This window comes from Falco peregrinus, chromosome 8 (genome assembly GCF_023634155.1).
Source record: "Falco peregrinus isolate bFalPer1 chromosome 8, bFalPer1.pri, whole genome shotgun sequence".
Classification (NCBI taxonomy): Eukaryota; Metazoa; Chordata; class Aves; order Falconiformes; family Falconidae; genus Falco; species Falco peregrinus.
The window spans coordinates 64,513,502-64,539,927 of record NC_073728.1 but is presented as its reverse complement, the minus strand read 5'-3'; the positions used below and the strand labels follow the sequence as shown (position 1 = coordinate 64,539,927).

At 44.9% G+C, this 26,426-nt stretch overlaps 1 protein-coding gene across 1 annotated transcript; it reads right to left on the bottom strand.

Moving 5' to 3' along the window:
- Nucleotides 1-14,834: 14,834 nt before the first annotated feature.
- On the bottom strand, nt 14,835-24,601 carry GFRA3 (GDNF family receptor alpha 3). Its single transcript, XM_055813134.1, has 8 exons — nt 24,470-24,601; nt 21,231-21,506; nt 20,424-20,516; nt 19,668-20,013; nt 19,485-19,594; nt 18,282-18,416; nt 17,212-17,342; nt 14,835-16,908 (listed from the first exon to the last, which is right to left on the bottom strand). Exons 1-8 carry the CDS (start codon nt 24,522-24,524, stop codon nt 16,774-16,776), a joined length of 1,281 nt encoding a protein of 426 aa, XP_055669109.1. The 5' UTR covers nt 24,525-24,601; the 3' UTR covers nt 14,835-16,773.
- Between the last annotated feature and the right edge of the window lie 1,825 nt (nt 24,602-26,426).

Below are 26,426 nucleotides of genomic sequence, written 5' to 3'. Positions count from 1 at the left end.
ATCAGTGGCCCCCAGCATGTACTGGTGCATGTATTAAGAAAGTAGATTTCTTTCTGCTTCGTAGGCCTGGTGTGAGAATGAAATTAAAAATGTTTTTTAGCAGGTTAAGTTCTACCGTGGTGGTGATAAATTAATTGTAATTAACTTTTCAGTATAGTTGTGATGACTCAGATTTCACCAGTTCTTTTGGAACTTAGTGATTTGCAAGCCTTGCTCAAGCAAAGAATTTCTGAGGACATTGTGAATATCCAAGTAAACAGCAGTGCTAGATTACAGGGCTTTTATTACCTGTGCTAATTCGATTAAAATTCTAGCTTGTTAACTGAGCTGTACTGATTTGGATGAAGATAAAGTAGTGCACATGTAGACTTCTACCACGTTGATGAATTACTGCAAAAGTGGTTTCTGCTGTCACTGGATCTGATACAAATGTAAAATTTATTTCCTTGATGTAACAGGGAACCATATTAGGCATCCTGAGGAAAATGAAGTTAAATATTACTAAAGTGTGTTCTGCACATAATTGACTTTATTTTCTTTAATTGAGAGTGATGCCATTCTGAAACAGAATTTAGTACATCTAAATTGTCTGGTGCTAGCCTCATTATGATAGATTAGAAAGTCCAAGAAACCCAATAGTGACTTCTTTGACATAGCTTGTTTCCAGTCTGTTTTCCACAGATGAACAGAAATTGGGATATTGAGGACCTTCAGTTTAACTGGTGGTTTAACTCCAACACTGGTATGTTGAGTGTTAACTTGAGCCATTGAAGTACATAACTTCTGTAATCCGTGCTTTTTAAACTGTCTCTGGGAGAGTTTTGTGAATTTTGTCTAGATGCCCATGTTGTTAAAGTATTTTGAACTTATATAGAGAATATATCTCCTCCCTTTCAAGAGCAAGAAATATAAAACCCCCAAAAGCTCGACTAGATTAATATAATGGAGATGCAATGTAAGGGAATTTGTAGGGATGTTTTTAATACAAGTAAATTACTTTGTTTTTCTTATCATCATGAAAGGTTAGGATGACTCCCGATCATCATGGAGTACATACTAAAATACATCATCATAAACATTCCTGGTGACAGTCTTGGTTCAAGAGGGGAAAATACTGCTTTGTATAGCTTTACTCCTGGTAGTATATGATTTACTGCTTATCCTTGTTCTGTTTTATTAGGTGCTGACATGATCTGGAAGAACTTTTATGGCACTTGATGCCTTCTCTTCTCAGGTTGCATAGTGGCATTTGGTCAGATGACTGTTAATGGTTAAGTTAATAGTGATTTAAACTATTCCTGCGTCTCCTCTGAAAGATATCCCTTCGTCTGCTGGAGGTTGGCAGTTGAACATACATTCTCCTCTTGTCCTAACTCAAAGTAAAACAGGTTAGCTTAAATCACCATGATGTTTCAGTGGACTAGAAATGTGTAGCCATTTGAAGGATACTTGTGTTTTAAAATTACTCTAACTTCCTTGAAGTAATCTTCCCATACTGCTATTACACTGTCAGGGTAAATATGTAAGAAGACTGTATATTCAAAGGCAAAGAGGAGGTTTTTCATGCTCCCTGAACCAATGCTTTCTGCCTAATTGAGAACTGAAGCTAAATCAAGTGCATGTATTGCTCCTTAGTAAACTGGATTTTTTCCTAGTAGTTTCACATCAAGGCATGTTGGTGTCCTGTCCTCCTTCAGCCTCTCGGCTGCTCTGAATAAGTGAGCTAAAAGAGGTCTGTTGGTACCTAGCTTGTATAATTAATTCAGTTTTACAGACATATCAAATTAATAACTAGCAAAGAAGGACCCAAAGAGGACTGATTCTAAGAGTCGAGCTCTCTGTGAGTGACAGGTATAATAAGCAGGGATGATTGGACTGAATCCAGTTGGTTTATAAATGGAGAAGTCAGCACTGGAAGCATGTCACAAGAGTGTAAGCACAAGATTTATTCAAGGAACATTTAATTAAACTGGAAGGTAATGGAAGATACAGTGTGTAGCTCTTCCATTATAGAAAGTACTACATTGCTTAGATGATTTATTACTGGGGAGAAATAATGGCTTCATGTTTTTCCAGGACACGGTATGAAAGTGCTTATAACATTTGAAAGCTACAGATTACATTGATATAACCTTCAGAATTTTTATTATGCTGCGTTGGTTTCTGGACTGCATATCCAAAAGAAATTCTGGTGGCCCGTGTGAAGAGTTTGGGGTACTGTTATTTAAAGAGCATGTTTGACAAATAATACAAGAGTCAGTAGTGGAGTAATAGGTCATAATCTGATTCCCTGTGTGTTTTGTGAATTGATAGCAAGCCAGTTCTCAATAGTCATGATACTTCCCTGATATACTCTGTTGTGTCATAGTATGTTGTATGTTAAAATACTTTTGTGGTTCCCGAGAAAGACTTGTCATTCTTTTTTGTCTTTTTATTTTTGCCTTTGTGGTTTGGGGTTTTTTTGATGGAAAAAAACTTGGGTGAATGTGCTGCTTGTCCGCGGGAGATTGACAGTGCTGCATATTTATGTTGTTGAGCAGTTATGCACTTGGCATTCTGTAGAAGTTGCATAAAGGGGAAGCTGATCTTTGCAATGCATTTTTCAGGGGCATGATTTTTTAGAACAGTAGTAACTGGGGGTTAATTGAGCAATACTTTCAAGTATTGCTGTGCAGTGGGTGAATGTCAGGGTTTTTTCCTAGACAAAGCTGTAATTTTTTCCAGCTGAAAGCCCCCTTTTCCTGACAGTCACATTTACAGTGAGCACTGCTCATCCTTTACTTCAGGAACATTTTTCTTATTTAAAGAGATGCTGTTCTATGCATTGACTTCAAAAAGTCCAATACAAAACAGGTCTTTCTATTTTACGTTACATAGTAATTCATATATTTCTTCCAGATCTTGAATGACCCTTCATATTATGTGTTTTCCAGTATGTGGGCTTTCCTCATGAAACCTTTCTGCTGCTTTTTGAGCATGAAGTCACTCTTTTTATTTGTTATGTTAACCCACACATAAAATTAAGGCTGGTGAAAGATGGTACTTTGTGAAAGAGGATGTATTTTGACATTGTTGTCTTTTAGAAATAAAGTTGTTAAGAATTGGATAGGGGTGGGACAGTAGGACAGATTTTGGTAAAGTTTGGCTAGACTGCAGCATCCAAAAACTCTGAGTGTGGTATATTAAAGCAACTGAAAGTATGCAGTTGTAATCCAATGTAAGAACTTTTACCATGTGCAGGTACTTACCGGTGCTGTAGTGTGAATACTCTTGCACAAGCAGTTACCAGTTTCAAGAACGCTTTTGGTTGGTAAACCCTAGAGACAAATTTTGTGTCCTGTTTTAAGCATGAAAGAATGGAGACTTAGTATGAGAAAAGGGAGGAGTTGAATTTCTTGCAGATGCATCCATTGATGTCAATTATCATCCTCCTTTTTATGTTTAAGTGAAATGTGAGAAAATAAACGATATAATAAGGTCCTACAATAAACTCCTGGGAATGAAGGGGGTTATAGGAGAAGTAAAGAGAGGTGTATATTTTAAAATATAGGTCTTGAAACAACCTTTAAACAATAGAGTTAACTAAAGCTTTAAGGTTTAGAGAGTTCTTAGAAGGAGGGTGTTTTGAGGAGGAGGCTATGAAGACTTTTCATTAATTCCAGCTGTCGTCTTTTTTTTTTTTTTTTTTAAATACTGAGACATGCAGTATTTATAGTAAAGACATCATGTTCAAGTCATTCGCCACGTTCGTTTATTCAAGTCCTTTCCAGGACTGCCTGCTGTGAAGAATCAGTTTCCTTTGTGACACTTGAGCATCTCAAGGTGCATAAAATAGAGCAAAGAAACTTTGATTTGGACAAAAGGAAAACTTCAGTCAGGGGGACAGATTATTACTTAGGTTGAGAACATCAGAAGGTTTTTTGATCAGTTCTTTTGACAAAGCTGCCCTGGTGGAATCTCTTATAAGTAGACGTGCAGTATCCACATCGCTGAGACAAAGCACCATACTCTGAGCTGTCCTGTGTGCAGTGTCATGGACAGAAGGGAGATAGGACACCAGAACTGTGTTCCTGCCTTTGTCTCTGCCAGAACTTTTAGAATTGGGTTGTAGAAGCCACACTGTCAAAACTGGTTTACCCTCTATAGTGAAAGGGGTGCCTCTCAGGACTCTTTTCTGACAGGATCTTTACTTCTGAGGTGATCAGAACTTCTGCTTCAAGTGCACTTCCTATTTCTCCTGTGTAGTTAAAACTCCTGAGTTCACTTTTCTTTCTGATTTTTGTATTCTGTAATAGCTCTGATAATGTGTTTCTCAGTCTGCTATGGTGTTCCATGCTGTCATGCTTGCCCATCTAAACAGGAATAATGAAAACGGCACGTTACTGCTGTTTTCTGCCTTACAGACACTAGTCTCCCTTAGCACGTTGTGGATGTTGTAACCCCTCTTGTCAGATTATAGTGCCACTCAGTACTAGCTGCAGTACTGCCTGTTTCTAGTTGGTTATGGAATCTAAATTTCTGTCAGAAAATATTTAAGCTAAATATTCTGTGGCATTTTAGATATAGTTAATGTTTGCTTCTATTAAATTTGAAATATCAAAGCCTTAGGTTGTACACATCTGTGTAATGTGAACATGATCTTATTTTCTTTAGTACTGTCCTCTTACAGACCTATTTGTTTCTTGTCTTTTTAGAGAAGGCATTTCAGAGGAAGGATTTGGCTTTGTTTTGTAGCATCCATTCTGTAGAGCAGGAAATCTGTAATGTAGCTGCTGTGTGCTCCCTTTAAAACAAAGGTAAAGTTCCTTACAGTAAAAAACTTCCTTGTTAGGTGATGAGATGTTATTGGTGTTGTACTTAGGGAATATACACAATGGAAAATGTGTTACATTTTTGTCATGAAAAGTGTATGCTGCTATGTGTTAATATTGCTGTGTCAAATTTCATACCAGTCAGGGGAGTTGTCAATTGAGTGTTTTACACTTGCTGATTTCAATGTCGATTTGTATTCTCTGCAGAGGTGATAAATTCAGGGTAAAAACTGTCAGTCTAGTGTGACCGAGAGGTTCTTGATTAATGAAGCCTGGGACTGAAATTGCAAAAAGGGGTGGATCTGCTGTTGCTGGTGTGGAGATGGCAGACTTGCACAAGCTGCTGGGGCTGGATGGATTCACCTGAGGGCACTGAGGGAGCTGGTGGATGAGCTTGCCAAGCCGTTTTCCATCATTTTACTGGCAGCCCTAGCTAACTGGGGAGGTCCCAGCTGACTGGACATTAGCCAATGTGATGCCCACCTACAGGCAGGGCAGGAAGGAGAGTCCAGGGCACTACAGGCTGCCAGCCTGACCTTGGTGCTGGGGGAGGCCATGGAGCAGATCACCCAAGTGCCATCACATGGCATGTGCGGGACAACTGGGGGATCAGGCCCAGCCGGCGTGGGGTTATGAAAGGCAGGTCCTGCTTGGTTAACCAGATGTCCTTCCAGGACAAGCGAGCCACTTAGTGGATGAGGGAAAGGCTGTGGATGGTGTCTGCCTAGACTTCAGAAAAGCCTCTGACGCCGCCTCCCACAGCATCTCCTGGAGATGCTGGCTGCTGGTGGCTTGGAGAGGTATATGCTTTTTTGGCTAAAATATGGTTGGAGGGCTGGGCCCAAGCATGGCGGGGGATGGAGTCGCATCCCGCCGGCACCAGGTACATGGGTGTTCCCCGGGCTCAGCTGGGGCCAGCCCTGTCCGGTGTCTCTGTCAGTGCCCTGGGTGAGGTGAGCCAGTGCCCCTCAGTGCGGCTGTTGGGTGGTACTGGGCTGCGGGCAGCGCCGGGGGGCTGGGGGCTCTGCAGGGGGGCTGGGCAGGCCTGGCGAGGGGCTGAGCCCAGCTGTGTGAGGGGCACCCCGGCCCAGTGCTGGGCCCTGCCCGTGGGGCACAGCGGCTGGGAAGCTGCCCGGAGGGAAAGGGCCTGGGGGGCTGGCTGACGGCCGGCTGGGCATGAGCCCCCGGGGTGGCAGAGGAGGCCAACAGCATCCTGGCTGGTATCTGAAACGGTGTGGCCAGCTGGCCCAGGGCAGTGACCGTCCCCTGTGCTGGGCACTGGGGGGGCTGCACCATGAACCCTGGGTTCAGGTTTGGGCCCCTCACTGCAGGGGGGACGCTGGGGGGCTGGAGCGTGTCCAGGAATGGGCAGGGGGCTGGGGAAGGGGCTGGGGCTCCGGTCTGATGGGGGGCGGCTGGGGGAGCTCGGCCTGGGGAGGGGGCGGCTCAGGGGGCCTGGTGGCTCCCTACGGCCACCTGACAGGGGGGCTGGGCAGGGGCGGTCGGTCTCTTCTCCCAAGTAACCAGCGACAGGACAAGAGGAAACGGCCTCAAGTTGCGCCAGGGGAGGTTCAGATGGGGGAGTAGGAAGAATTCCTTCACGGAAAGGGTTGTCCAGTGCTGGACCCGGCTGCCCGGGAGGTGGTGGAATCACCATCCCTGGAGGGACTTAAAAAAAATGTGTTGATGCGGCACTGAGGGACGTGTTTCAGTGATAGCCTTGGCAGTGCTGGTTGGACTTGATGATCTCAAAGGTCTTTTCCAACCTAAATGATTCTGTGATTCCATGACACTTTCAAGGTGGAGCATCTGTACGTAAAGATGCTTTTCAGTCACTTTTTCTCAAGGTAACTTTGAAAATAGTACTATTAATATGTGTTGGAAAGCCAGTGAGGTTTTAGTAAAAGTAAATGTGGCTTCTCCAGACTGCGGACTGCCAGTCCCATTTGGGAAGGCTTCTACGTTAATCTGACATCTTGTTTAGCACTGATAACACTAGAGAGTCCAATTAAAGTATTTCAAGACGACATCGCCATACAAGACTACATTGATTGTTCGCTAATGTGTATTGAATTTTAGCTAAACACAGCCCCCAGTGCTGTGCTGGAAAGCAGGGGAGCTTGCTGTCCAAGCTCTTAATTCCTTTTATATCGATTTGGCTGCTAATGATATAACCTTCTACTCTAATTAACTGACATCTGCATTAGGCTGAATAAGAGCCCCCTGCTTGAAGCTGTCCACTTGTTTGTGTTATGAAATGTGTCCCTCTTATGTTAGATTTTGTCCAGATTAGGTCAGTCTGTGCAAAATAGATCCTCTACAGGATTGACTTTTCTTTTAAATATCTTGTAAAGCAAGTTTGTCTTTCTGCTGTCTACATTCCTGCTGACGCGTTCAGGGCTTATGTTGCTGGTGAGCCTGGCCAGAGCTGGTTCACTGGCTGGATGACTTTCTAATCCTTCTCAATTGATTATTTGCTTCTTTGACCGATTTGGGGCTGCCAAGAAAGGTGTAAATTTAGATAAAGATGGGGAATGAAGACCTGAGGATAAATGGGTCTTCTGTATGTCTTAAGTCATGAAGCAACCTTCAGATGTAAATGACTAAATCAGGCTAAAAGCATTGCTAGGTCAGAAGGGGTAATCTACTTATGAAACCATACTGCCAAATCTACAAACTGCAGTTCTCAGAGTGGGAGATTTTAATTTCAGCATCTGAAAAATAAAATGCATGGGTTTAATGCAAAATTGTTTTTACAACACTTAATAAGTTTAAGCCACTAGCTTGCAGAAGTTCACTGCAAGCAGTTCTTTGGGTTTGTTATGCATTCTGTTGCCATGTATGTGTTTTCAAATTTGCTTTGTGAGAGGGTTGTGAGTCTCGTTAATAAAGATTATGTGAAGTGAGGATTCTGTTATGGCTTTACCTCTGTAAAGGCTCATATTCAGTGATAAGCACTGCAGGAAGCTGGTTTCTCTTGCTCTGTGTGTAAAATGGTGGTTTTTTTCTTTGAATACTATTTGAACTGCTTGATTTTTGATGTTGTTTGTGGGGTTAGACCATGTCCTAAGAAACAGAACTATGTATGACTGCATTTCCAGGGTTCGTTTGGTGGCTGTTCAGCCACGCTTCACAGCTACTGACTGGTTCAGGATTTCTGTGTCTGTGCACTTCTGAAGCAAGTAGCTATGAGGAGATGAAAATGAGTGTTGAGAGGGAAAACTCAGACAGAACTCACCCAGCAGCTACCAGCTTCTCCAGTCAGCGCGTGGTTATGTCACTTCATGGTCAACACGTGCAGAATGCTGAATGGCTTTACAGCATCTTCCATTGCTTGCCTGATGGGGATATTGTTAGGCATACAGGCTTAGTGTGTGTGTGTGTGTATACTGTTACTTGAAAGGTCAGCAGGTCCGTGAAAGCAGGTTTCATTAGTTCCTTTACTTAGGGAGCAAGTTGTTGCCAATGTTATTCTAGTCATACAATAACTGTAAAAAACTTTTCTTACTCTAATCTGTGTGTAACAAAACAATTCTACTTCTGGTTTAGTTATATGAAAATTATGTTCTCATTCCAGTTTCTGCTAAGAAAATGTACAGCTTTCAGAAATGTAAGTATGTATTCACAACAACAGAATTTTTTTCCTTATTGTAACTTATTTGATAAGAACTAACAAAATTTTTATATTATTTTCCTAGTGCATATCTCAGGACATAGAGGGGTAACTGGATGATTAAAATAGTAATTTTTCTCACTCTCAGTACTCTACAGATTGCAAGCTTTTCCCCTCCTTTCTTTTTACTACTTCTTTACTAAACTCTCTTACTGCACATATGCATACCCTTTCACAAAAGTTACTAGAGTAAAAAATATAATCAGTACCTGAAGTTCAGTACACTGATAATATAAAACCAAGAAAATTCAGGTTAAGTAGGATGCAATGCATCAGTCTTGCTATTGTATTTTCACTTTACACAGACTGAGAATTACTGGATGTAACAAGATTGTGTTCCAAGTTCAGTGCTGTAAGGTTTCTTTGTCTTCCAGAAAAATCTCAGCAGAAGCCGAGTGGCTTGTACTTCATGAGTATCTGAGGATCTGAAGGTCACCATCTTGTCTGAGAGCTGGAATTCTTTGATTAGGAAACAGGCATTTTTCTTTCCAAGAGGAGGCTTGGTTTTTTTTTTCCCTCTTGAGGCATTAATGGAACAGTGCTACAGTGCTTTGGTGCTGACAAACAAATAGCAACCAGAAATTTCATTGTGTATTTGGTGTGGATGGGTCAACTAGACAGCTTTTGAATTATAGTAATAACGAAATATGTGTCTACGTCATGGTGAAAGAAGCAGAAGTGAATTTCCTAGACTGCTGGTTCTATTTCACTGGCAAGCAGAGCTCAGGAAACTGTGCTTAACACCTGGCCTACCCCTCTTTATTTTTCAAGTCTTATTGATTCCTAGTTATGCTTTTGGGCATATATTGAGTAACTCATTTGACTTGAAGCAATGCAGCTAGTCCTGATTTAATTCTTGATCCATCACTTTTGATTTGCCAGACTTGCATGTGCAGTAAGTGCTGTCACCTGCTGTTAATATAAAGTCTGTACATGTCGTAGGAGTAATAGTGATATATTCTGCTAGGTCATGGCATTGCTTTTGCATAATCTGGTTTCTTTCCATCCAGTAGCTGTGAGCAGCAAACAGAGGAATGAGGAAATAGCACAATCCAGAAATCAGAGGAATAGTAAACAATTTTTAGGCGTGGCAAAAGGTTAGCGTGAGTGAGTCCCAAAAGGTGGGATTATCAGCAATTTTCAAAAAAAAGGTTATTGGCAAGGAGATGAGCGATACCCAAAATTAGATAGGGTGCTTGAGATCCGTGGTCATCAAAGGGATCTAATGTAGCTGAAAGAGTAGGCATCATGATTACAGATGAAATTTGTATATATAAAACTTGCATTTGTATTGTGATGTGCAGTTCCACATTGGTTCCATTTGCACTGTGACTTGTATTTGTGTATTAAGAGTGTTCAGTGCACTAAAAGCGTGCTTCTGATGTGACACCACTGCAGCTCCAAGTTGGATGTAGAATAGCAATAATATTTGAAGACCTGGATGACTCGTGCATTAAAGATTTTGCACAAGTGCATTGAAATTGAAGGAAAAAAAAGATGGGAAATCTCTTAATTTCTGCTAGAACTGTCATAAAAGACGCACATGCTCCGATTTGGAATGATGGGAGTGAAATCCAAAGAGCTTGAGGTTGGAAGAATTAGTTGCTAGTCTCACATTTCTACAAAAAGACTGAGCAATTCCTGGTTTATAGCACTAAAAACATAATGCAGCCCTGGGGACCACTGACACAACAAGCTCTGAGAGCCACTAGCACTTAGCAAAATTGACTTCAGTTAATCAAAAGATTCTTCAGGGGGTAAAAAAAAATAGTTGCTGGTTTGGAAAGCTGCAGAGTAAGTAACTGTGTGTAGATGGTTAAAGAAATTTCAGTTCCTTGCAGTGGGGCTCAGGGATCTTTAATGACAGTTATCTAATGGGCAAACTTAAATAGAAAGAAAAGTAATTAAAGTTCTAGATGGGTGGGGAAACAAGTGAGAGTGAGGAGAGCACAGTTGCATTTTGCTCACCCTTTATTAAAACGTTTCTTGAGCAAGTTGTGTATGAATCTGCAAGCACGTGAGAGGCTACATCAATGACAGGTGTTTAGAGAATAGGATTATCCAGCATGCATGATCTGGGATATTAACATGCCCCCATTATGAAGAAACATTTACCGTTATTCTGACTTGTGCCCTTTTCCGGTAGTCTTAGGTAAAAGGAAGCACTGAGTTGTAACTAATACCCACAGCTTTTGAAAGTCAATTGTATCTTTTTGAAGAGCCCACGATGAAACCTCTGATGCAGGATTTAAACCTGGCATGTAGGTTTGAAGTCACCTTAGTTTTAGTAGTGTCTTTTTCTTAGGAGAAAACACATTTTAGTATGTTCTGCTTGTAACTGTGGAGTGCTGGATGCTGTAAAATAAATCTGGATTGGGGTGCTGGGTGGGTGGGGAATCACCTTTTCTATAGTCCATTGGAATGCCCAATATTATAAGAGCAAAGCTAGAATAACTGAAATAGAATAAATATTGTGGAAAACAGTTTTGAAAAGTTTCCATTTGCTTTGTTTAGGGACCTAAGACTGCAAGAACCTCCTGTGTCATCAGGTCCCATCTTCTATTATCAGTCACATATATATGTGACTGTTCATACATATAATCTGTCACATAATACTTATTTTTTTATGAGAGCAAACGTGTTATGGTTTATGTCTCACAGTAATGGAATAAATGTTTCTATTTCAGTGGAATTTAGATTAGTCACTTGTGGATGCCAGGGGAATTTATCTGCAACAGCAATTCCGGCATTATAAAACAGCTAGAAGCTTTTTCTTGCTGAATATGTCACTGTAAAACAAAATTTTAATTTTGGCTGTCTGAACGTGTTGCAATGCAGATGTTTCCATGTAATGTCTCTCCCTGACCAAATGCCAAAAAGTAGGAGTAGGAATGGACACAGTTTACAAAAGAAGCATCGTTATGGGAAAACGCTTCTGTTTTCCTTACCTGAGGAGTATACTGAAAGGAGAAAGATACGAAGACAAAGACAAAAATCTTTAATTTGGTTTTGGATATGAATGTGGAATCCTAGATGGCTGTGGCAGGAGACAGAAAACTGAAGTCTCATGCAACTCTGTTCTTCTTGCACTGTCTTCAAGGGGATGATGATATATGCAGCAGGGTATATGCATGTCTGTTGTGTAATGAAAGTAGAATTAGAACTGTTAAATAGTTCCAGTTGCTCTGGTTCTGTTTAGTGGTTTTCTATAATTTTGCTCTTTATTTTGATCAGAGGTTGCTGAGATACCATTCAGTTGAAGGCTAACTTACTAATTAATTTTAATTCAGTCAGATAATCAGTAGAACATTTCTCAGTCTCTTTACCTACACGCAGGGATAACTGTAATCCTCCCCTGTGTTCTCAATTTCAGTAGCAATTCTTGCAAAGTGGTTCTCAAGGCTTCAGTCTTATCTCCTTACTCAGGCTATCTCTTTGCTCTTCAACCATCTGGTGGTGTGAACTCTGATTCTGGCCACACAACAAAACAAAGGCAAAGATGATTTTCTCTCCATTGGGATAAGCTATTTGAATGGTTCTTAATAAATTTTGTCATCTGACAGGGAGGGGGTTAGGGGGGAGAGGAGAAGAACAGCTGAATCTTATAGCCTTACAGGAAAACAGGTGGGACCGATAAGAAGAAAGATGAGCCAAAAATCACACAATTATTTTGTGGTAGCTTAATGGCTGCCTTGTTCCGCCCAAAGGTAAAGACATAGTTATCAGTGCCATTTATCAGGTACACCATTTTTAGTTTAAACTTGTTTAAAACAGGGTAGAGCCCCTTTTTCATCTTAATTAGACAGTAACCCATTGATTCCAAGTGGGCCTTCATTTTCTAATTATTTAGTACATAATATAATGTCATTAAACATCTTTGAGTGGACAGGATTGCTCTAAAAGCTTTAGCTCCAGAGCTCTAATATTAGGCTTTTGGCATTCATCCCTGTGTGTGAAAAGCAGTCGGTTTGTTTACCAGGAATTTAGATTCACATTACTGGGGGAATTAGCAGCCAGCTATTAGTCTGATTCAAGCACTTAACAATTGCTGATCATCTCCTCCTAGCCTGGGGATAATGGAGGAGATCAGCTGTAAATGGACCGTATGTGGGGCTATTTTCATGAAGGCACTTGGAGAAAGTGCTGCATCCCCTGACCTCTGCTAACCCTGGGGTTTGCAAGAAACCCAGACACCCATGGCTTCCTGGAGGAGCACTAATCACCCATCAGAAGAGCTTCCATTAGAGACTAAACCAAGCTCAGCCTCAACCAACCCTTCCTCGTCTGAAAAAAGGTTCAGCCACAAAATCCCTGTGGTAGAAGTGATTAGCTTCTGATGGTGTTTACCAGTATCTGCTTTGCTGGGGGAAGCAAGTGCAGGACAGTGGCTGGTTTTGATTCTATAGCAGTGCTGAATGAGCCTGTTGGGCTCACTGGTGCTGGTTGGCCACCTTCTTGTCTGCTCCTCTGCCCCAAAGCTTTTCTGGTTCATGGACGCCTCAAAGATTACTTTGAATATTTTCCTCCTCCTTCTTGCGTAAAGTTGCCTGCCATTTTATCAGAGTGACTTGTGATTTTTAGGATGTATTGGAAAAAAATACTTTCATTCTTTATAGGTGCTGAACCTGTAGTGTTGCCTTGTCAGCCTGAGTTACCTTTTATTTTAAGAGGCATGCCAGGGATCCGTAGGCAGCAATTACTGTTTGAAGTAAAGTTTAGCTTTTCCTTGTCTGCGATACGTATTGTGCCTCCCTTTAAAAGGAAAACTGCAGTTGCTGGATCCTTACTGAAACATAGGCACTTGTTGGAGGCAGTGGGAATGATTTTAATAAGGCAAGGACACAATAATTCTGGACTTCAAATTCAAAGCTTCTCTATGGCACCACCTCGCACAAGAAGTGTGTATTGCTTCTCCTGATGGTCCATGCATCTAAGGCAGCGACTGAGCTCGCTGCTGGAGGACTATATGACTGCCCTTTGTAAATGCTACATTAGACCATGTTAAGGATCTAAAGCTATGTCAAAGTTCTAGAACCCACCTCTGAAGTACCTGACAGTGAGTGATGTCTGTAAAAATTGTTAATATTGCCTTCTAAGACATATTCTGTCAAACTCTGTTCTTTAATGTTCTTTCCCGTAATGCTTCCACCAGTGGAGACAAGGAGTGTAGCTGCTTCTGCTAAATGTGAAGGAAGGCAGGAGACTTCTAGAGTTGCAAGATAAATTTTATTAGTGAGATTTGGCATTATTTTACACTTTTAAAAATAATCTACATTACAACAGTTAGAAGGTTTGCTCCTTTTATATGCTTGCCGAGAGCTCGATGTTAGTGCTGTTGGGATAGAGAATTTTTGTTATAATATTTTTGTATTTAGACCAAAGGTACTCACAGGATGATGTATTCCAGTTTCGGGGAACAGAAGCTGAGGGGTTTTTTTGTAAATTGCCCTGTAGCATGGTTAGTAAGAACTGTTCTGAATGGGTTTAGGTAACTGTGCCTGTCCTTGAACAACCGTGGCGCTAGCAGAACTGAACTGATACTGGCATGACATCTCTAGTAGTAGTTGTACTTATGCATGCACGTATGCTGTGTAGTTGAGTAACTGTGGTATTTGGAGGTCAGGTGTTAGAAAAGCCTAAGTGAAAATAGGTTGGTACTCACGGCAGTGTGAGTACCTGTGAATGCAGGTGCATTTAGAGATTAATTTTGTTTGCAGTTATTGATGAACAAGCCTAAAAGGCAGCCATGTATATAAAGGAGCATATGTACATGCGAAAGGGGCATAGGAAACTTGGATAAATACCCAAAATGACATCTTTTGCTTTAATTTCAGTCCAGAGCAGGATTTGTCTGAGTCAGGCATTTCCCTACATAATCCAGGATATGACAGGAGGCTGCAAGTGCAATCAATAACCTTCTTAGCAGGTGTAAGGGAGTAAAGGTCCACAGTGTGCTGAGTATGAACAACAAAATGCTAATTTTTTTTTCCATATCAGCCTGTCTTAGAGCACTAAAATGTGGAAAGGGAAGGATCACAGTGCAGATGAGTGGAAGATGAATGCAGTACACAGTGTGTATGGTACATACAGATCAGGGCAATCTGCTCCATTATTCTCACAAATACCCTCACAGATCTGTGTAATGTTGGGAAGAACAATGTTTTCTTCTTCCCTGTCACTCATCACTAAATTCTGGAGATGACTGATGCTATTACACTACATCAAGAGTCTTGACACATTTCTAGTCCCACCATGTAGAGGATGGTCTCATGTAGATACTAGAATATGGTAATGTGGGCTCTGTTTTTATTAAAGAATGGTAAAAAACATGTGGAAGCAGTGCTGCACTGTATGTGTGCATGGAGGAGCTGCTCTGAGCCGAGTTTCTAGCTATCCTGGAAGTGCAGGCTGGCTGATGAGGCAACTCTTGCACACAATTGATTGTGGACTATTAACCTATGCTCAGAAATCAATATTCACTTAACACCACACTTTAACAGGCAAACGCAGTAAAAAATAACAGCAGTTATACAGTGCACACATCTACACTCAGAATAAACAGGTCATGGAATAGAACTTGGCAGAGGAGGAGGAGTTTGGGTGGGTGGTCTGGAAGGGGCAATCACAACTGGAATATACGGAGAGGTACAAGGTAGCTGCAGCTCCCAGAGATTTTTGCAACTGATGCCTAGGGCTTTTGTGGTCAATACAGCTTTGATGAGCTACATGTATTCTCTAAGCATGACTTAGAAGGTTGGTCCTGAGGCCAGGCAAGGTCGTCCTTTGCTAGATAAGATTAAATTTACTGGGGTTGAGCACAGAAATCCATCTTAACCCACAAAACCTGAGTCTGTTGCTAGCTCTGATAATGTATGAGATAGGTATGTTGCAAGGGGCAAAACAGAAAGGAGCAAGATTATAAACTTTAGTTTAGTGTCCTTGATCTGGGATGGTATTTTTCATATACTTAAAAGAATGGATTTGAAAAGAGGACTGAAAGTAATCCAGAATTTATGTTTACCAGGAACTTTACATGTGTTTATTGAGCTTTACTTGCAACCCACCCTGGAGTGCAAATTTCTAGTCTTTAGGATGGTATGCTGTGCTCTTCACAGGCTGGAGGAGTGGGCCCACGTGAACCGCACCAAGCTGAGCAAGGCCTGGGTTGGGACAGTCCCTGACACCAACACAGGCGGAGGGATGAACGGATCGAGAGCAGCCCTGCAGAAAAGGACTTAGGGATACCAGCAGATAAAAAACGGGACGTGAGCCGGTACCGTGCGCTCGCAGCCCGGAAAGCCATATCATATCCTGGGCTGCACAAAAGGAAGCGTGGGCAGCAGGTGGGGGGAGGCGATTCTCCCCCTCTGCTCTGCTCCACCCCTCCTGGAGCCCTGCATCCCGCTCTGGGGTGCCCAGTACGAGACAGACACGGACCTGCTCGAGCGGGTCCCCAGGAGGGACACGACAACAGTGAGGGGGCTGGAACACCGCTCCTGTGCGGAAAGGCTGAGACAGCTGGTGTGGGGCAGCCTGGAGAAGGGGCAGCCCCAGGGAGACCTTGTGGTGGCCTTTCAATATATAAGGGGGGACCATTAAGAAAGATGGAGAGAGACTTACTACCAGGGCCTGTAATGACAGCACAAGGTGCAACAGCTTTAAACTGAGAGAGGGGAGATTTAGACTGGACACAAGGAATCTTTTACAATGAGAGTGGTGAGGCACTGGCACAGGTTGCCCAGAGCAGCTGTGGATGCCCCTTGCTGGAAGTGTTCAAAGTCAGGTTGGATGGAGCTTTGAGCAACCTGACCTAGTGAAGGATGTCCCTGCTGGTGGCAGGGGGCTGGACTAGCTGATCTTTAAAGGTCCCTTCTAACCCAAACCATTCTATGACTGTCACCTGAAGAAGAGCTCTGGAAGGGGGGTGGTAGGACATGCTGAGTCAGGCCCCTCCCTGCACTCAGAAACAGAACCCTGCCCAAGTTCTGACAGAACTCAGACCTTCGTTTTAAAATATTGTGCTGGAATATTAATCTGATATTACTCAAAATGTGCACATGGCAGCAGCAATGGTGGGCATAGTATCTGCCGAGCTCAGTGCAGACTGGCTGGGGGAAGTGGGGTGCAGGCTGGGGGGAGGTTTTCAGTGACTGCCGTTCTGGGTGAAGGCTGTTCCTTTCCTCTTTTCTTGGAAGCCTTCTGTTTCCTAAAGGTAAATCAGTAGTGGGACGTGCCTGGATATAGAATAAGATTAATAATATGGGAAGGAAAGATGCCATTTATGCTAAGTTAATGTGAGCTGAGCAAGAGGGGCAGGAACAGAGCCAGAGGCGGCCAAGAAATAGCAGCTCCAGAATACACAGAGGAGGCCATAGGCATACTGCTGTGTTCAGAGATGTCTCGCTGTGTCTTCCCTTCAGCCACCTAGGAAATGAAAAGGAGGAATGAATCCCAGTTAGACACGTTCATGCTCAAACGTCTGGCTGCAGAGCCGCCCATTCTGAGCACTAATGTGAGACTATAGGGAACTCCTGTGGCCAGGCAGGACAGCCTATTTCTGCTTGTCTCTGGAAAGAAATAACTGGAGGTCAAGTGGTCCAGGGTTCTGCATGCATGTGGCATCCCTTGCTTTGATGTCCAAAATCACACATTTCCAGTTCCAAGGTTTTTCAGCTACTGTCTCTAGGCTGCTTCAGTGCTTTGTGAAGGCAGCAAAGCAATGCATACCTGGGACATTTCTGAAGCAAGAGATGTGCTGGTACTGTCTCCTTGGAAGCTTAGGGAAGATGAATAAAATAAGTCTTCCTGTCTTTCTAGAGCTGTCTGCTTCAGGTGCATTTGAGACCAAATCGTATTTTCTGCAAACAGAAGTAAAGCAAGAGTCTTACTGTGCTTTTCTTGTGCACACCTTGGAGCCTAGTGAACGGAAGTCTAGGGAACCTATTTTAGGAAACACGCTCAAAGGCTGTGTGGCTTTGATTTAGAAAATACATATTCTCTATTCAGTGAACAGCCTGTTAGTTTCTGGGTTTACTTGCGAGGTTGAGCAGACTGCAAAGCCAATTTGCACTGTACTGGAGGACCTCTGGGACTTTCCCAGCAGTCTATTTTGTGAGGGGCAGGTATGTAGTATCTTGGGTGGGATGTTTAGGTTGTAGGTGTATCTATAGTGCTGGGTGTAAGGCTTTTCTATACAGCAGGAGGTAGGTTTAAATATTAATCATTTATCTAATGATGATGGTTTCTTTGATGTCCTTTGGAAGCTTTTACAAACATAAAATATTTAAATCTTATTAAGGTCCGTTGCTAAAATGCTAGAGAGATAAAAGAAATACAGACTTAAGATTGCACGTCCGCATTTAACAGGATTTTTCTAACTGCTGTGCTGCCAAATCTAGTAACAGGGGCTGTGCCAGGAGCTACTGATCTTGAGCAAGGAAGTGAGGGCCAAAGGCGAGCAAAGGAGGGGGACCCAAACCCCATAATCCTGGGTGATTATGATCTGATGTGGTTACTCAGCAACCTATGGATACAGCATGTCTGACCTCCTCTTGTGATTTTTCGCAACCCCTCCATTTGAATGCTGTTGGGAAATAGCTTCGTGGAACAGAAGTGTTGCCAAAAGATACAGAAACACTTCTGAGAGCAGATCCAGGCTGGTCCCATAGGTTGGGTCATGGAGACACTGCAGAAGACAACAGAACTATACGCAAGAGCAATGCAACATAGGATCTGGAAATCAGCAGGATCTGAATTTCCCTGTGCTGAGCTGATTGTGTGATGTAATTCATGCTTACCAAGGCATTTGTTGCTCTCAAACATGCCAAGTATCTGGTCACACTTCTCCTTCTGGTTGCCGCTGCTCTCACATGTGCACCACAGGGAGACCTCCACACTGGAGTTACTGACATAGTTGGGTGTCATGGGTGTGCCTGTCCCAAACCCCCAGAAACCGGAATCAGGATTTACTTCACCAGAGGAAAGAAGCATCACAAGTCCTGTTATACTAAAGGGAATGCTGCACTGGAAGCAGAAGCCTTCCCTCATGGTACACGCATTACCCAGGAGAGGTCAGGAGCCCCTGCAAGATGACCCAGGCCTGGTGAATCTACTCAAAGTCTGCTGGGCTGTGAAGTGTGGAGATTACTACCCCTGATGCAGGCACTCTGATGGTGAGGTACACCGATAGCTGAAGCTGGTGCAAGTACTAAATTGAAGGATGTGAAGCATCGGCAGGGACTGAACTGCGGTACTGGCACATGGCAGCACAAGGCGCTCTTACTTCTTGTGACATTGGCAACACTGTGGCCAAAAACGTTTTGCCAAACAAATGCAGCACACCTGTAGCATGCTGTTCAGCCAAGAGTTCATTTAGACCAAAACAGCGAAGACACCTGGAAAACCAGAAGGTATAGCCTAGATTTACAGCTCTTCTTTCGAGCTACTCTGAAAAAGCATTAGCAGGCTGGCAGTGAAATGCCTAAAACCCCAAGACGACCTTCTCTTTAAGAGCTGGTAGCGCCACATCCTGCCTGGCTCTGAGAAGGTAGTGTGTACAACACTAACAAAGCATCAGGAGTCTAAAAGTCAGGCAGTGAGGGAGTGTCACACTTAACCACTGCTGTGATGGGAGGTAACTCCTGCAGCAGGGAGGACCTGGTTGTAGGTGCCCCCAGAGCCCTGCTCTTTGGGCACTTGGAGAGCTTTGCACCAGCTGATGATGCAAATGGGCGTGCAGAAATCTCAGGTAAGTGCTGCTGATTTGCTGCAGAGGGTGGGACAAAGTAGAGTGATAAATGCCACGGAAGAGCACTCCCTGGGCTGCATCTACCGCAGAAGCAAGAGGGAGCACTAGCGTCAGTGAGGCTAAGGCATATTCACTGGTATACTGGGCACTGCCTCCTGTGGGAGATAACATGGTCCTTCCCAGCATCAGGGCGTGCCTGCAAGTTTGTGGCCTGAAAGCGTCCACCCTGCATGTTCCTGTGCGTATCACTTACCAATCATCCCCATGTACGCCTGCAGGCATGCAGCATGGTTGTGCTGAGAGCAACCATCTGGGGACATGTCTGCAGGTTGACAGTTTTGTTGGAAGTCAGCCAGTCGGGATCTGTGGGAAGGAAAATGAGACTGTCAGTGTCTGTGCTGTTCTCCTGGCTAACGTCCGCTGCCACTGGACCTACTTGCAGATATGGTCTTCTAAGCAGGAGTCCAGAAGCCAGAGGCAGTTGGGTTTGGTGTTATACTGGAAGGAACAGTCAGGAACAATAGTTTTCCGGCGTCGTTCTCCACAAAGTTCATCCTGACATGGACAGAATAGGATCCTTTTGGTGAAATCCTCAGGGACTTTCTCAAAGAAATTCCTTAGCCCTCTGTGGCACTTGCGGCGGTCGCACATGTCTTCGCTTCCTGCTCCCTTGGTGCAGATGGAGGCGTAGTCTGTGCGCAGACGGACGCACTTCTTGCTCAGATTACAGACATGAGTTGCCTTCAGGCATGGATTTGTTGCATCTCCTGCTAACTGTGAGCCTAAAGAGCCAAAAGAAACCCAGAAACAATGAAGCGAGTCTCCAATGTGTGGAAGTAGGAGTAGCCTTTACATGACAGTCAGATTGGGAACATCAAAAAGAATGAAGCCTATTAGTCCTGTCTGCCCGCAGTATGACATTGCAGTTATACTGGTTACAAAATTGTATTTTTTTTATTGGTTTGTGTTAGGGTGTTTGTTTCAGAAAATGCTTGTTGTGGGTTATTTGCTCTTTCGTAGGCCTGGATCTGTGGCTACATTTACACTTGGTAGGGTGAACCAATTTAGCCAAGTATCCAGAGCAGGCGCTCCGCTGATTAAAGCAGCCATTACCCCAAATTGTTAATAATTGTCAGCCCCCGCAAAGATAAGACAGGGCAGCATTATATCATTTAACCTTTACAGTCCTTACCTGATAACAGAGCTGCCAGTTTATTATAATCAGTCTTCCAGTGTTCTTCATTTGCTGGATTCTCATAGGGAGAGGTCTCCAAATTGAAATAACCTAGGCAAGACACAAGATATTTTATGCAGTGAGAGAAATGCTTTGTGACCATTTTTGATTTTTTTTAATTGATTTTTTTTTCTCTTATTTGTGCTTGGCTGTTTTTTCAGGCTGGAATTCAGAGATGCTCTGTCTTGCTCAAAGCCAAATGCTAAGAATGGTTCTGCTGGAGATGCAGAGGCAATACTGTGTAAAAACAGCATTACATGTTGTCATCAGATTTCATCTGGGAAGAATCTGGTCTATGTTGTCACTTGGTTTTTTTTCAGCCTCAGGGCTAGTGAGGAGATGTGCAGCACAGGCAGTCTTGAGCGGGAGGCCAAGCAGAAGCATCCCACTAAAGCTGGAAAGCAGCAGCATGCTCAAGGATGCCAGTACAACATGTGTCGTAATCACGTGTGTTTTCAGAGATGGACAGATATGACTATTTTGAGGTGACTTTCACAGCAGTCCCTCCCCCCAGCACTACATCTAACTGCCTTGGAGTAGCTGGCTTTGTCTCTTGGGGTCCCTGGTGTAGCTGAAGAGCCAGTCCCAGGCCAGATCCGTTTTCTCTGCTTATCAAGCAGAGAAGTAATGAATTCTCTTCACTCGGAGATGTGGTTCCAAAGTGATACCTGCAGTGTTGGGAAATGGCCTTTTGCAGCTGTTTTCAGATGGGGGGCAGGACTGAGCCTTACTGGTACCTTGTACATTCATATTACTTCATCTCACCATCTGTCATGCTGGAGTGAATGGTCCAGAAAACACGTAAGCAGTGCTCCTGTCTCTTCATGCGCCGGTGACACCTGCAGTGCAGCAGAGAGCTGTTTCCGAGGTCTAGCTCTGCATTCAGACATTGGACCCTGCTGTCGTGATCCAGCGGGAGGAAGCGAGTCTTGGCCAGGGCACAGTTCTCCAGGATCCTGTAGGTAGCATTGCAGACAGAGTCCGAGAGGCACAGCTGTTCTGCTGCGATGCAGTTGCTCCGTGGCAGAGCCAGGAGGTCTCCTGGTCAAGCAGGCAAAAGACTGTTAGGATCATGATCACAACGCAAGTCAGGCAAGCACCTTGTCACTGTTCTGTAGGCATCCTACGTTCCAGAAGGACTCCTCTCGGGAGATAGAACTAGTTGGGGCCTTTCATACGGAATGGTAAGGAACAAGAGCTGTCTCCATTTAGAAAAAAACCTATGAGCATCAATGTATGAAAGAGGGAACAAAAGGTTAAAGAAAAGTCTCAAAAATAATTCTGTTTAATAAAACTTTTTTTTAATCACTCTTTCAAATTGGCCAAGATCAGGGATGGCTCTGTATTTTATGTGGTAAATCCCTGTGGAAACCTTGGGGTTCCTGAGGCCTGCTTTGAAGAAGCTCTTCGATCTGGGTAATGAAAACCGCAGCGCAATAAGCACATAGTAACAGCGTACCAGGTGCTGTGAGTCCATGCTGCTGCAACTGCTGAAGTATTTACTGGTCTTTAAGAGCTGTACTGAAAAAGCCATTTGCAGAGTGTAAAAAACAACTGCTTTACTGAGCTTGGAAATTTAAGAATATGAATGCCTATTTTTTGCATAATAGAATAAATCCTTAACATAAGATTGCAAGTAGCTTCATGTAGAAGTGCTGATATGCAATCAGATATATAGAACCCACTCCATGAAATCCCTGCCAAAAATGCTGGGATGCAGGCTTGGCCTGCCATCTTTCATCTGTTGGTTGATTGGACTATATTTCTGTGTGGATGTATATTTGCATAATGGATGCACTGACTGTGTGCGTATATACACACACACACACATATATGTACCACCGCATGCAGAAGTATTGAATAATCTCAATTTAAAAATATAATCTTTAAAACTAGATTTTTATTTCAGCTTTTATTTTTTTATATGGACTGTTGTTTCCTAAGGGTAATACTGGGGTGATACCTAGCATTATGTTGTCACAGGTAGGTGAATTCAGTCTGTAATCTTTCATTTCTATAGTATATGAATCTGTGTTTACAGTACAAGTATAATGAAGACCTGGAACTAGACTGTTTGCTAATAAAACATATACAGGCTGGTATGTTGCTTCCCTTCAGACCAATATTGCTTGGCTGGTTTTAGGAAAGGACTGTGCTGAGCCTTCCAACTACCTTTAATGTTCTTTGGTACATGATCTTACCTGGCATTCTCTTGCAGGTGCAGCAGTACTATTTCAGCCTGCCTTCGCTACAGATTAGGAAAAATTGTGGTACATCCCCTGTTACCTGGTGTACCATCCTCAGCATCTAATTTGTTCTCTTGCTTCCTTCACTTTTGCTGGTTTCATCAGTTTATCTGCTGCAAGCAGTAGGCTGCCCAGGTCTGTGCCAGTCTGCTGCTCAGACTTTCTGCTTGTCCTACAGCCCAGTAATACTGTCTGGGTGTCTCTGTCTCACCTGTACAAATCTCTTTGCTTTTCTAGCAACTTGTACTTTGTTGTTAATCTTGCTGTTCTGTAAAGACTGTATGACTTTGTAAGCTCCCTGAAAAACATCTCTCATGAGAAATGCTCTGTACCCAGCACAGTGGGCTTTGGTTAGCAGTTACACCTAGCCATAGCCTTAGTGAACACACTGAGTGCGATGATATCCTGTAAGGTTGCAATCAGTGCAAATTCCCAATAGCAAAATAGTCTGTTCTCTGCAGTAGCTTTTGGAATCCTAAACTGAGTGAACTGGTCTACACTGCCAGGCCAGATCCCTGTATCCCACCTTCAACAGTGGCTTGCAGCAGCTGTTGTAGCAAGTTAATAAAAGGACAGGATGCACCCTCCTAGCCTTAGGGTCCTGCCCAGCAAGCACCTGACCCCGAAGTGACATTTTAAGAACTTTAAAGTGATACGTTAAATGCCAGAGCGGAGGAGAACTGGGTAGATGGACTGTTTCTACCACAAGCCTGCACCAGATGCTTCAGGTGAAACTGCTGTAAACCTCAAATTTACAACAGTCCTCCTCCACAGATGTCATTTAGTAGCTGTGCATTGTCTTAAGCCCCAACACCTGACACGTTGTTTCATTTTTTTAAACCTTGTCTTAGTATTCCAGATAATAACATGAAAGAATGAGAAAGCCTAATTCTTCCCTAGAGCCGTGGTCTAGGTTGCAGAACATGTTAAAGATGCGTGTGTGTGGGAGCCGCTTCTGTAGTTAAAAAGTTAAAAGGTAAAAATCAATTCAGAGAGACTGTTTGTTTATACCTTAGAAAAAAGGGGTAGATGGTCCGACATACCTTTATTCTCCCTTGTCCCTCCATGTCCTGCTATACATGTGTATCTCTCTGCGTTATTTTGCTGCCCCCGGTGCACGTGCTGTCGGAGGGTGGCCGCAGGGGAACCCGGCCGCTCACCGGGCACGGTTATCAACGCCGCGCTAGTGCGTGCACACGGAGCTTGGGGGCAGCCGGTGCCGCTGCGGCCGCAGGTCCCGCCGCGGGCCCGGTGGGCGCGGGGACGAACCGGGCGGAACGGCGGCGGTGCCCGGCGCGGCAGGAGCGGGCAGCAGCGCGGACCCCGCAGCAGCGCCCCGCCGAGCCCCCCGGGCCGCTCGCCGCTTACCGAGCGCTGCCCGGCAAGCTGCCGCCCCGAGTGCCGGGGGGACGCGGCGGCAGAGCCGGGCGAAGCCCGGAGGGCGACCGGGCCGGGACCCGCGGGGCAGCGCCAGCCCGAGCGCACCGGGCTTTGTGCCCTGGCGGCCCCGGCTCACCCGGTGCCCGTGCGGGGAGCGGGGTCCCCGGCGGCGCCCCCAGCCGTGCCCCGGGACACGCGTGTCCCCCCCGTTTGCTCGCGGCCGCAATTCGCGTTTGGGCCGAAGCAGCCGCCGCCCGCTCCCAACCGCGGCTGCCGCCCGCCAGGACGCGTACAGGACACGCGGGGGGACGCGCCGCCCTGCACCGCCACACGCCCCCCACCCTCCCCGTCCGGCGCCCACCGCCCCGGCGCTGTTACCGGCTCGGGAGAGGAGCAGCCCCAGGAGCAGCGCCGGGAGCAGCGCCAGCCCCATGCTGCAGCCCGGCCCCGGCCGCCGCTGGCTCCCGCTTTGGGACCGCGGCTCACGCTGCGCCCAGCCCGCCGGCCGGCAGCGCCCCCGGCCCGCCCCGGCCCGCCCCGGCCAGCAGCGGGCGGCGAGCGCCGCCCCGTGGCCCGGCCTGGCCCGGCCCGCAGCGCACGGGGTGCTGGACCTTGCACAGCGCACGGCGCTGCGCGGGGCCGGGGCGGGCCGGGCGGGGAGCGCTCCCCAGGCAGGATCCGCCAGGGCGTTTCAGGAGGGGCGCTCTGACGGGCTGCGGCAGGCGCTGCCTGCGCGGGTTCGGGAGCCCCCGGCCCCAAGCGCAGCGCTGTGAGGGCCCAGCGAGGGGCACCCACTGGGGCGCACTGTGCTGACAGAGTCAGACTAAAACAGAGGGAGCGTCCTCCGGGGGGACAGATGCTGGCTGCCCTTTGAATAAATTCCCTTGGTCTGCAGGAGGGGTGGGTGACCTTCTAGCTGCTTCCTACCGGCCTTGCTGTGAAGGGTCTTCAGTACCTTACTTGTTGCTGGTTCTGCCCTGATGGAGGGACTTGGCTGTGCCCACTCCAAGGTTGGCATTTCTGAGAGCCGACCCAGCATTTAGGCAGCTCTGCTTCTTTTTGAACAGATCCTTCTTTTCAGTTTGCATCCTAAGGCCAAGTTAACCAATGCAGAAAAGTAGCAGGCCAGCGTGTGCATGTCAAACGTGAGTATATGAAAAAGAGGCAAACCTTTTGCAGGGTGAATGTTTGCACAAGTAGAGAGACCTACCCTGTCTGCCCAAAAAGCCCAACAGAAAGAGTTATGATTGTGCAAACATGAAGTATTCGCAGGCCAAGTCAGCAGTGCCCTCCTCTTCTGAGCTTTTTGGAAGAGCTTAGTCCTTCCGCTTACTGCAGGGAGCTGCTGTGAAGCATTTCTGAATGTGAACAAGTTGCCCACAAACACTGGAAGCTCTTCTGTTTAAGGAGGAGAGAAAAATCATTCTCACCGTGGCTCAAAGTCTAATCAAAGCCTAATGGTTGGAGGAGCCTAAAGAAAGTGGTATATGGGACGGAGCCTTTTTAACTTGGTAGTGAATTGTTTGCAGCTGTGGTTCAGGAGGAGGAAGCAGAGTAGTTAGGCTGAAGAAAAACTAGGAGCGAAGAGGCTTACTTGTAATGATGACGTGAAAAAACAAAAAGTGGCCTGGTCCTGTGAACTTCTCTGTGTTTTTGTGAGAAATGGTAAGAATAAACAAGTGGATCTGAAAGTCTTTAATCATAATCCAAATTATAACTGTGACACAGAAGAGACCTGGTTGGATTATTACTATGGCTGCAATATTAATGCAGTAATGTGCAACTTGTGAGGAATGACAGGCAGCAGCAGCAGAAGAGATGTTGCCTTCTATGTAATGCACCTGTGTACTTGCTTTGTTACTGCAGGAGGATCTTCTCAATGCAATTTGAGGGATTGTTAAAAGGGAAGAAAACCAGGCACTGCTGTTTGTGTTCTGGGCTGCCTGGTGGTAAACCCAAGCAGAACCGTCCAGCGCACAGCAGTGGGAGGTTGTACCTGCCCAGGCATCCCTTGCTACAGGGGTACCGGTGGTACGGGATGTTTGTGGAATGTGTCACTGACTTTCTTGGTACAGAAGAGGATGACAGCCACGGGAGAGGAAGCTTTGCTAGACCTGATTGCCGCTGACAGGTATAACTTTTTAAAAATACTAATGTAGAGGGCAATTTGGATGGTGGTGGTTGTCAGTTTGTGATCCTTAGGCTGTTGTTTCTATTTTGCTGTTTTCACACTCCTTCTAAGCAAAGACAGATTTCAGTAAACTCAGTGAATTGATAGCCAGCATGTCACAGAAGGAAAGCCTGGAGAAAAGAGCATGTGTGCCTTGAGAAAGGA

Coding starts and splice junctions, on each gene's coding strand:
- GFRA3 (XM_055813134.1), bottom strand. CDS start 24,524: ATGGGGCTGGCGCTGCTCCCGGCGCTGCTCCTGGGGCTGCTCCTCTCC. Junction 21,507..24,469: donor GCTGCTCCTCTCCCGAGCCG/GTAACAGCGCCG, acceptor CTGCTTGACCAG/GAGACCTCCTGGCTCTGCCA. Junction 19,595..19,667: donor TTAGAAGACCATATCTGCAA/GTAGGTCCAGTG, acceptor TCCTTCCCACAG/ATCCCGACTGGCTGACTTCC.